We start from the raw sequence: 11593 nt of genomic DNA on the forward strand, positions 1-11593 counted from the left end.
AAGTTTGGCTAGCGCCCTCTATGATATTCAACTCATCCCCATCTTCTCCTTTTCCTCCATCTACATCCTACATGTGGAACCAGCTTAAAATAATCTCAACTATATGGCCTGATCGCTGGCGGAATCCTAATAACTCGGAAATCTGAATTGTGTGTAAGTTTATCGCAGAATGATGCTATGATCAAATTTAACACTTTCTTCCTTCACACAGGTTTTTTTGCCTGTCACTGATACTGGACATGTGGTCTGAAAAAGAAAGAGGCCTTTCGAGTCCCGCTGCTGTGAGGACAGGAAACCCAAGGACAGACACATCTGTCACAGACACTACACAGAGCTGATGTCGGATACCTGGGCCTTTCTGTTTATTAGCTTATAATAAAGTTATAACCTAGCTAAGCCTAGGCTAAGTTAAGCCTAGACGAATTTAATTAAACCATAAGTTCCATATTTTAAATGTGGATAATGTGGAACCAGGTGCAACGGTAGCATAGATTGCACGCAGCGTAGAACGTAATGACATCACTAACAGTCATCTGCGCATGCGAGAGCGTCGCATGGATTCTAGGATGCAATTTGGCCAAATCCAGGCCCGTGTACGCAGGGGGGGGGGTGCGACGGGTGCATACACACCCCCCAAATTACCAAAGGTCCACATTTTCAGGGGTAGAAAATTCAAAACACACACTTGCACGTTCCAGAAATCCATCCACCAAAACTCCTTGACCAATCAAAGCAGTTTCCAACTAGTAGGACGGCCTCCAATTCATCATACAAGCAAAGACTTTTAACTGTATTTAAGCTTTTTAGGAGAGTCGAAAGACAGGGGAACCGTGATATATACAGCCATAATATTGGCGCTGGTTCGAATGGCACGCTCGCCTATGGTTCCGGTGGTGGAATAAGTCTTTTCAGATAAGGACTCTAAGTACACAATTGGCTCGTGTGCACTTTAAAGAACCCAGTACAGTACATCATTCAAGAAGAATAGAGGGTTACCCCGGTGTACTGGTCCATTTCCAGTCCCATGTTTGGCCACAGAAGGAGCGTTTATATCGTGGCCCATGTCGGGTATCCATCCTACCTGCAAATCCTTCTACCACGCTATGTAAGCAAGATCATACACACTAGCTACGTAGTGACTCGATAAGAAGAATAAGCCTTTTGAAGAATTTGAGTGTTTCTCTGTGCCAATGACTCACTGTGTACAAACTCATCTTCTTTCTAGGTTTCACTAAAATTATCTTTATTCTTGTAACATTCCCGGCCATCTACGGGGCAGATCCAGAAATGTCTGAAATTGGGGGGGGGGGCGAAAGTGGGGCCGATTGAGATAACTCTACCTTAGGGGCCTCGCGAAATTTTTGTTTCTGCATGCAATGACGCACCCCTTCGGCAAATATGTGACTGACTGACTATTGTGGGAAATTGATGCACAAGAAATTATATTGTGACAGACCATCTCTTGAAAGTGACTTAACTTGACTGTACATTACGACGTACCCTGTTCATGTTGTCTTGTCGGACCCGTGTTCTACGATCGTCTTTCTCTCTGGGCCCGTACATACGTAGGCCTAGTTGCAGCATCCTACATCTATTTAGGCCTCATGATGTTTTTATTGTAGGATATCTATCTATAGAAAATAAGTACTTAAACAGAGAACACGCTTTATTTACTTATTGTGTTCAAATGGGCTGTAGTTTGTAAAAATGAAATCAAAATTTTGACAAAAACGATCATCCTCAACCCATCATGCAGACGCTGCATTACGTTTCCAGCTAGATCTGAACCGACCATGCACGAAAGTACTCCTACTGGGTGTCATCTGCCCTTGATTTGTCTTTCCCTGCGGTCATTGGATACAGAATCATTCGTATACAACGTGCAGCCTCCTCCACTCCCTGGGGAGTATTCCTAGTTATGCTTGTAACCAGCATTACTGATTCATTCTGAATCATTCAACTCCTGCTAGGTACCCATTTTTCGTGTTGAATTTATATTATAATTAATGTATTTTCTTGTCAACTAAGCAACATTAACAATATTTTAACCCTGTAAACATAAATGTTCACATTGTGCCTTTGAGCATGAATTGTCATGAAAAGTGCCCTAACTAGGTAAATTGTGTAAGTAAATAAATGAATAGATGAATGAATAAATGGATAAAATAAAAATTAATGGATGGATGGATGGATGAATGAATGACATATAAATGAATGACATTAAGGCTGGCTGTTGGTTAACTACAGTACTGTAGTAAGTTATATTGGGAATTGGACTAAAATTATTTTAAATGTTAGTTACTGGTATGGGTAAAGTATACTAAGTAGTACCATGGGAAAATAGTCTGGTAGTACTAAGTATTTTAATTTGAAACTAATTTGCCATTTATTTAGATTAGGAATAGCCTTTAATTTAATAGTTGTTGGGCCTTGGCTTACATGATAATCTGTTGTTTAGGGTAGACTGCTGTGTTAGTGTTGATTATGTAATAAGCTATCAACATTCAGTGTCTTTGTTTACACCCCTATTTGCATATGTCAATGGGCTTTGCCTAAGTAGTCCTTTGTTGTTAATTATAATGGTGGAAGGATAATTAAGATGTCACATAAGAGGCCTTAAGCAGCATGCTTGCTTGGGTCATACCTCCCTGCTTGGGTGCACTAGTCAAGAGTGAGCTGTGATGTCAAGTGTTAATGTGAGCTGAGAATTGGTATGTTTTATCATTTCATTATTATTATTATTATTATTATTATTATGTCAAATAATTTTAATACTATTTTACATGCCAAATTCAAGTCAAATTTTATCTAATAAGTCAAACAATTTTTCAATGCCATTTTGCATTCCTGATGATGACATAATTAATGTCGAAATATTGAATCCTAACACGATGGCGTGTATTTCAATACTTGGAGTATGTATTATACTTTCTTATCTGAGATTAATCAGTGGACCTTTCGGCATTTTGCATTTGACATAGAAAACGGCCAAACCATTTTAAGTATTACTTTCTTTGTACAGTTTTTCATTTTTAAGCGCATAGAGGTCTCCATAATATGCACTCTATAGGTCGACCATTATTATAATATTATTATAGTGATCATATTTTCGGAATTTTTGAAGAATGTTTAGGACCACAAAGGACCTAAGTCGTCATTAATCAGGTCATACGTAAAAGCTGCATAACACCACTTGCAAGCGTTTATTTTAGATATGTGACAGGAGAATCCCCCCACCCCCCTGTCAAATCTTCCCCTGTGTGAACACATTTTTTCATTCTCATTATTTTATAATTAAATTATTTATTGTGAAATGTTTTTATGTCATGCATGTTTCTTCTGGCAAGTTGGCCGCATGCTTATGGCATTGCTTTCAATAATTGAGGGCAGCATTTAATGAGTACCAGGGGCGGGTCCAGTAGGGGGAATGGGGTATACGTTCCCCCTCCCCTACCCGTTTTGCCAAGAAGTTTTAAAAATTTCAATGCAAATCAATGTTATGTGCTACTCGCTTACCTATTCTGAAACTGTTGTGCCGCCCTTTTTTAAGAATTTGGGATCCGCCCGAGTACTGTATTATACATTCCATGTTTCTTTCTTTAGTGAAGGGATCAGATAAAGTGCACAGTCAGTCAGCCATCCATCTAACAAACTCAAATTGTTGCATAATAATTGTCAGTTACCATGGCACCTGCTGCTACTAGAAAAGGGAGGAGTGGGCCAGCTGGAAAAGGCAAAGCTAAGAAACCAGTTTCAGCCAATGGCAAGAAGGGATCAAAGGAGAATGCTAAGGAGAAGGCAGATAACAAAAATAAGGTAGACAAAAAAAATTCAAAGAAAGCTTAGACATCTAAATTTTGGTATTTAAAAAGATTTAGTTAGGTTGGAGGATGATAGTATAAGCAGATAATGCCAAGTTCGATACATTTTATATTTTTATCCAAGTCATAGATAGAAACAAGTGGTTTTGGAACACATGCAAAATTCCATGATAGTATTTTTTGCTGATGTTTACTTCATTCTAGAACGATTAAGGAAGAATGGAGAAATATTTCTTGATGTACACCATCCTTTGTTTAGGCTGCCTTTTTATTTTTAATATTTAAAGCCAAAATGCAGAAATCCACATATTTCACTGACCTACAGGAGTCTGTGAGCTTTAGCAGGTTTAAACACCTCTGTAAGGGTAGTTAGTCAGGGTGTAGGGTCGTTTCAGCCCTGATTTTGTTCGGCCCTGGGTTGTTTCATCCCTGCATCGGTTCAGCCTTGAGTTGTTACGATCATTTCAGGGCCGAAGCGACCCAGATTTTTAGTGGTGTAAACAAAAAGAGGTGTTGATGCCTCTCCCTTAAAAAAATAACAAAGGAAAAACAATGCCACATGAAACAATAAAATTTTAATTTTGTTATATATAGTGTAATTCCTTTTGTTATTCCTGCAGGATCCAGTTAAAAACCTGATACAGCTGCCTGTGGTAAAACCCTTTGAATTGCGAAGTCAAAATGTTTTACACAAGCTGTATCACTACAAAACTGGAAATTGTACAATAAACAACATGAAACAGGTAAAGAAAATTTATGCTTTATAAAAATGTATTGACTTCAGAAATCTGACTTTGATATCAATGCGCTATAAATGCAGTATATAGATTAACGATTATATAAGCAATAAAGAAAAATGAAAATGTTATTTAACTAATTAATCAAAGGAAATTTCATTGTTAAAAATAACATTGTTGATACAGTCAAAATATGAATCTGGGTGCTGATCCATCTAATTTTTAACTTGTTTTTAGGCTCTAATCAAGCCATTGCAAGATAGACTATCACGTTACAGGATACTACGAACATCAAGTCCATTTGACAGAAGAGTAACGTCCCTGGCATGGCATCCAACAAAACCCACCACATTGTCCGCTGCTTCGAAAGGTGGCGATTTAATTCTATGGGACTATGAGAAATTGGACAATATTCATTTTGTTAATGGAGTAAGTCTAAGAACTATAAATCTATTAAATTTAGGCTATTCAAGTATTAGTATTATTGTTGTATTAAAATTTAGAATTTTTTCATCAGTGATGCATTCAAAATATTGGTTACTTATGATACTATCTCTTTCAAATGCCATTTCAGCTCTAGTTTTAATTAAGTAAGTGGAACAAAATTTCACTCTAAAATTTAATCTTTAAGGGTGCTATTTATTTGTTTCTACAGATTGGAATGGGAGGCTGTATCACTGCAATGAAATTTGACCTTGACGCACCAGACCATATTTACACTGCATCGATTAATGGCATGGTTGTCAGGCAAGGTTTTGAGGGTCGCACAAAACAGGTGTTTTTAAACACTAATGACTGGAGGTAAGTCTTTGCATGAAGTGCTGAAACTGAAAACAAAGGATTTTTAATAGTATAGATGATTATTTATGTAAGAGTGATGTTCACTGACTGTGCCAGCCGCCTTCTTTTCTTCTTCTTATCGAGTCACTACGTAGCTAGTGTGTATGATCTAGCTTACGTAGTGTGGTAGAAGGATTCGCAGATAGGATGTATACCTGACATGGGCCGCGTCGTGAGCGCTCCTTCTGTTGCCGGACAGGGGACTGGAGATGGACCAGTACACTGTGCCAGCCATGGAGATTGGAACTTCATCCTCTTCAAATGGGCCAATCCCCACTTTGGCAACCAAACCAAATACAAAACCAACAATCACAGAACACAATCTCCACAAATTGCCCAGATTCTTTAGAACCTCCGCCATACATGGTTTCAACTCTTGGCCCACTGGAGCTGCTCCCATTGTCAGACTCCCTGTCAAACAGATTTGCCCACAGAAATGTATACCCTAGACCAGCCACTGGTGAGTCTAGTGTGAATGTATTTACTGGATTTTTATGTCCTGCAAAGATAGTTGGCGAGTTGGATGGCCAAGCAGTAAAAGCAGGGGCGCCGCAACGTACAGCTATAATATCGGTGCTGGTTCGAACGGCATGTTCGTCTATGGTTCTGGTGGTGGAACAAGTCTTCTCGGATAATGCGATAAACCGTAGGCCCAGTGTACATAATTAGGCTCATGTGCACTGTAAAGAACTCAGTGCATCTTTCGAGAAAAGTGGTAACCCCAGTGTACTGGTCCTTCCATCCCCTGCTGTGAACAGACGAGAGTAGCTGGTACCAGTTTACTGGGTAGCTCAGACGCGAAGAGACACTTAGGTGAGAATCAAGTTACTGTAAGAGCCATTCCACACCTCAAGCGCTTTGAGACCGTTTCGGTGTAAAGCACTCTATAAATCTAACTACATTACATTAGTTAACCGCCAGTTTCCACTTTCATTAGGACTTACTTTTGGTTTCAGTTTCTGGTATTGTAGCCTAGACGTCAACTTCAAGAGCAACCTCTTACTTGCTGGTAACAATAATGGTCAAGTGACCCTTATGACAAGACATGGAGAGAAGGTAATGTTTTTAATTATTCAGTTCATTTTAATTTTTATGTTTTATGATAGTAGTACCAACAAAACATGTGACATGCTGAAATATAGTAATGATGACATTACATAATGACCATACAGTATATAGGCACATTATGACTATATATGGGCATACCAGAGTTTTTTTCAAAGAAAAGTTGATAATCTTGAGTTGTATTAGTGCTTATTGTTATCACGACAGATTTATATTCTTTGGCTCAACAGGTGTGGAGCCATCGGTTGCAGAAAATGAAGGTCAACCACTGCGAGTTCAATCCGACTTGTGATTGGCTGTTTGTGACCTCATCTTGTGATAGGACTGTGAAATTATGGGATGTAAGGATGATAAAAGATAACAAAAGCTTTGTCCATAACTTAGAACACACAAAGCCTATTAACTCTGGTAAGATTTTTGTACTGGTTTACATGACTTGCTAGGAATGCTAAGCACTATTTTATTTTTCAGTATTTAACTTTAAAGTTGTTATTTTCATTCAATCTTTGTATTTTACTGCAGCGTACTTCAGCCCAGATGGTTCTCGTCTACTGACGACTGATCAGCATAGTGAGTTGAGGATATATTCTGGTCCCTATTGGCCGGAAAACTATCAGACAATCGTTCATCCTCATCGGTTCTTTCAGCACATTACTCCAATTAAGGTAAGAGTGCTAAAGTACTGTCAGGACTATTGAAAATATTTGTTCAATTATTGTCAAGTTTTGGGGGCAGAGAGTGACCTTGTCACTTTCAAAATGCAAATAATGCTATATGAATAAATATTTGCCTTTTTATTAAAATATTCATATTGAGAATTGACACATTCTTGAGAATCACATAATTCCATTCTAATTATGCATCTATTATTGGTGTCTAATTGTAAAAGAAATGATAAGTATTTTTGAAATACCTTTTCAGGCTTCTTGGCATCCTGTGCATGATGTAATTGTTGTCGGTCGTTACCCAGATCCAAATTTCCCTGGTTACTGTTCAGGAGAATGTAGAACTATTGACTTGTTCGATGCGAATACTGGCGAGATAATCTGCCAGTTACTGGATCCAAGAGCTGAAGGACTTGTATCGGTAGGATCTTTCATAGGGCAGTTTAGGTCTACTATTATTGTACATTTTGTTTATAATTGTATATATTTATACAGTATATTTCATCACCGTCATTCCGTTTGTCCCTTCAAGGGGACGGGTCGTCTCAAAACCACTCTCCTCCTTTGTCACTGACTCTGCTCAGATCAACCACCTACCATCATCTGGGACACAGTTCGTCCATTGCTTTCTAGGTTGTCCTCTTCATTTTGCCCATCTGTACTTGCTTCACTTCCCACTTTACCGAATCTTCCTCTATTCTCTTCATGTGTCTGTACCAAATACAGAATATTTAATATCAGTATATTTATTTAGTTATTTTTGTTTATATTTTTCAGTTGAATTTATTTTCCCCAATGACTGACACTCTGGTCTCTGGAATGGGTAAGTCCAATATTTTGATATCGCCAATACACATAGAACTTATCTCCTATTATCTTATCTCCCATGCTAGCAAGTTAATCTTAGGTTCCTTGGTTTTTCTTTCCACATCATCATTTTTTTTCCTTTAAAGTTGCATTTTTTGGAAGATGATTAAGATGTTTGCTTCAGAAAATCCGAATCCCTGAGTGCTACTGTAGGATCAAACCCTGCTAATGATTTCCCACCAATTCATATTTAGCCTAAGGCAAGACAAATCACTACACACTAAACTGAAACATCTAGCAGGGCTGGAAAACGACCGGCAGTCGTGGCATCATGAATGTCCCTAAAGGCATTTTGGTGGGGAAACATTTTTAAAAAATAGACTGTTGGGCTATATAGTGTACAGATAAAATTTGGTGCTGGAGGCATTTTAATCAGTGTTTTCATGGTCGGAGGCACAAACATTTTGTTTTCAGTTCTGACATCAAGAGCCGCACACTACTGTATTATGTAACTAAAATTAAGCCCATAATTTATTTAAATTCATTACAGGTAATTAGAAATTATAATTATTTTTAAATTATTTGTCGCAACTTTAGGAAGTCCAGGAAGGTTCAGAAATGTGAGTAATTTTCTTATAAATCACTATCTTATCTTAATCATGAGTTTTATACTTTCAGGATATCATGTTTTGGTGTGGACTGATGATGAGAATGCTTTCCAAAAACATGAACAATTTATGGAATCCTTGCGAGCACAATCCTCGCGTGTTGGCGGACCATCCTCAGAAACGAGGCGACGTAGAAGAGGAAGAGGAGAAGACGATGAGGATGACGTGGCTTCGATAAAAAAGAAGATAAAAAGAGGAGCTAAAACTACAGATGAGAAGCAAAAACAAACAATTGGAATTAAAGTGAAGGAAGCAATGAAAAAGAAGAAGCCAAAGGAATAAAAACATTTTATACAAAGCAAGATTATATTTTTATAATTATATTATGAAGACTTTACAAGACTTTATTCCAATCTTAAGATTTGCCTTTTACTGAAATACAGTAGTTGAAAACCAAGCCAGTATTATTGATTCAACACATAGTCTCCCATTTACAGTGGGAGACAGTCTCCCAGAAATCATGCCTGTATTGTGGAATGTGCCTTTATTGGTAGCTTGAGAAACCAAAGCACCAATGGATAAGTATACACCAGTGTGGGTGTGCTTATAATTTGATTCATTGTTTATATTTTTGATACACTTTTATATTTGATAAGATTTTAAGAATTGTTGTGTAGATATTCTGTAATTACTGTTAATGACATTATAGAGTTCGATACATATATCTGTATAATAACATTATAATGCACATTTACATATGACATGGCTGGTCACCTTTAAAATGCACCTCCAAAATTAGGAAAGTAACCATTAAAATGCACTATTTTATGAGAGTATAAGATAACCATTGAAGTGCATCACTAGATAATGACATGGTCTAAATAACCATTAAAATGCACCACTAGATAATGACATGGTCTAAATAACCATTAAATGCACCATTTTATATAAGATAACCATTGACGTGCACCACTAAATAATGAGATAGTCACTATTAAAATGCACCACTAAAACCATTAAATTGTAGCCATTAAAATGCACCACTAAATGCATTTAAACTTGTCCAAGTCTAATCCAAAATTACATTGAAAATTGTTCGACTTGGATAAAATTTGACTTACAAATCGCTAATTAATGGAAAACACAATTTGACATGTAAAATAAGATCGACTTAGAAATAATTTGAGTTACTCTATATCTGTATAATAACTTTTAAATGCACCATTACATATGACATGTCTGATCACTATTAAAATGCACCACCAAAATATTACATGGTATCAGGAAGGTAATCATTAAAATGCACCATTTTATATGAGAGTACACAAGATAACCACTGGAGTGCTCCACTAAATAATGAGATGGTCACTACTAAAATGCACCACTAAAACCATTAAAATTTTAACCATTAAAATGCACCATTAAATAACGATATGGTATAAATAACCATTAAAATGCAGCACAAAGTATGACATGGCGTAATGCTTGTGTGGGGGGTGGGGGAGAAAAGATGTGTTTCATTAAGGTTTGAATATTTTTTTTTTGCTTTTGTTAATTTTTCCGTTTGTTTACTTTCCTATAATATGTGCTATTGATAAGAAGTGCTGAATTAATAAATTGTAAATTTTTAAAAAAGATTTAGCTGAAGACTATTTTTCCTTCATTTTTTATTGTCATTGTTTGCGATAGAGAACATAAATAATAGATATTTACAGGACATGCAATGTGTAGATATTTTTGTGGCCTGTTTTTTAAATTAGCACCATAGAAAGCATTAGGATTATCAAATTGGTGCATTGGGTATGTGAAATGTGTGTGCTGTATACTAACCACCAAGCTGGACATTCACTCAAATTAAACTATTTCTCTTTGATTATGACTACACAATTATAGTTCATATTAGTGTACAGTATATTAAATTCCGATAACTGTATTGTATAGTGGACAGTTCCACTAAGCCCCGCCCCTTGGATTGTTGCTAAGGTTTCACAACTTAAATTATTTTACGTCAACTTATGACGTAAACACGTAACTGACCGAGTTCTGATTGGTCAGTTGCTCTTCGATTCATACTTGGGAAAGGTCCGGAAACAAATGAATATTTAAACAAATGAACGTGCAGTACTATAACATAAAGCCTACACAAGATTTATTTATTACAAATTTTACTCTAAAACCGAAACAAACGTACCATTAATTACACGACCAGAATAGAGCAAGACGTGGGAAAATACTGGTCCACTCTCAGGGGCGGGATCCAGAAATGTCCGAAAGTGGGGCCGATCGAGATAACGCCAGTACCCTAGGGGGTCCGAGGACATGCCCCGCGAAATTTTTTCTAGACGCCCAAGGCAATTTGTGCGATAATTTAATTTTTTTCTTTTTTTTTCTTCCTTTCTTTTTTTTTTTTACTTTCCTAAAGCTGGAGCCGGCCCGGTTCCCTCCCCCAAATCCGCTTCTGACTCTGATCTATTCAATTGATAATACAGTACTTACAAATATATACAAAAGGATGACTCATTCCAATGAAAGATTATTAATTTAAATTAGCACTAGCAGTAGGCCTTACGTTGAGGTCCAAGTTCCAAAGGTGTTAAGAATCAAAAATAGTATCGCACCCCTACCGCCAAATCCTGCATCCACCCCAGTAGTGTATTGTCGTCAAACAAGAGAGCAATCAAATATGTCTTGCCAAAATGTAGCTGCCCCTGGGGAAAACAATTAAAATGTTGTAATGGTATACGTACGTGTGAAATTAGGGGGATCTATTTGATTAACCAAAAGGCTCCAAAAAAGAGTTGGGACAGCTTAAACAAACTAGGGAAATTAGAGAAAAATGACGGAAGAATAAAAAGATTTATTATTATGTCACATTATTTAAAATAGGCTTAAAGTATATTGAAAATCTACGAAAATCATGTTATTCAATCAAAAATATACATAAAGCACAGAATTTTAATTTACTAGAGGCCTATAGATCACAGTTGTGAAACTACATACCGGTACTGTACTTAGGCCTATAAAATGAATGATTTATATTATATATACAA

The 11593-nt window shown here is 36.8% G+C and overlaps 1 protein-coding gene across 2 annotated transcripts; it reads left to right on the forward strand.

Moving 5' to 3' along the window:
* The first annotated feature begins 18 nt into the window (after nucleotides 1-18).
* Nucleotides 19-10184, forward strand: LOC117101801 (DNA damage-binding protein 2-like). Of its 2 annotated transcripts, none has more exons than XM_033241876.1 (11): nucleotides 19-153; nucleotides 3604-3816; nucleotides 4442-4564; nucleotides 4796-4987; nucleotides 5214-5359; nucleotides 6355-6454; nucleotides 6694-6871; nucleotides 6986-7128; nucleotides 7385-7549; nucleotides 7906-7951; nucleotides 8614-10184. In XM_033241876.1, exons 2-11 carry the CDS (start codon nucleotides 3685-3687, stop codon nucleotides 8883-8885), a joined length of 1497 nt encoding a protein of 498 aa, XP_033097767.1. In that variant the 5' UTR covers nucleotides 19-153; nucleotides 3604-3684; the 3' UTR covers nucleotides 8886-10184. The 2 variants fall into 2 exon arrangements, with proteins under 2 accessions (XP_033097767.1, XP_033097766.1); XM_033241875.1 differs by lacking the exon at nucleotides 19-153 and adding an exon at nucleotides 2518-2711.
* The last annotated feature ends 1409 nt before the right edge of the window (nucleotides 10185-11593 follow it).

The sequence above is a fragment of the Anneissia japonica genome, unplaced genomic scaffold, assembly GCF_011630105.1.
Source record: "Anneissia japonica isolate Jap-2015-1 unplaced genomic scaffold, ASM1163010v1 scaffold4988_len2956909_cov206, whole genome shotgun sequence".
In the NCBI taxonomy this organism is placed as follows: domain Eukaryota; kingdom Metazoa; phylum Echinodermata; class Crinoidea; order Comatulida; family Comatulidae; genus Anneissia; species Anneissia japonica.

Bases quoted from the DNA above. Each gene is read 5' to 3' on its own strand.
- LOC117101801 (XM_033241876.1), top strand. From the start codon at position 3,685: ATGGCACCTGCTGCTACTAGAAAAGGGAGGAGTGGGCCAGCTGGAAAA. The intron at 4,988-5,213 runs GTAAGTCTAAGA...TTGTTTCTACAG, and splicing joins ATATTCATTTTGTTAATGGA to ATTGGAATGGGAGGCTGTAT. The intron at 5,360-6,354 runs GTAAGTCTTTGC...TTTTGGTTTCAG, and splicing joins TTAAACACTAATGACTGGAG to TTTCTGGTATTGTAGCCTAG.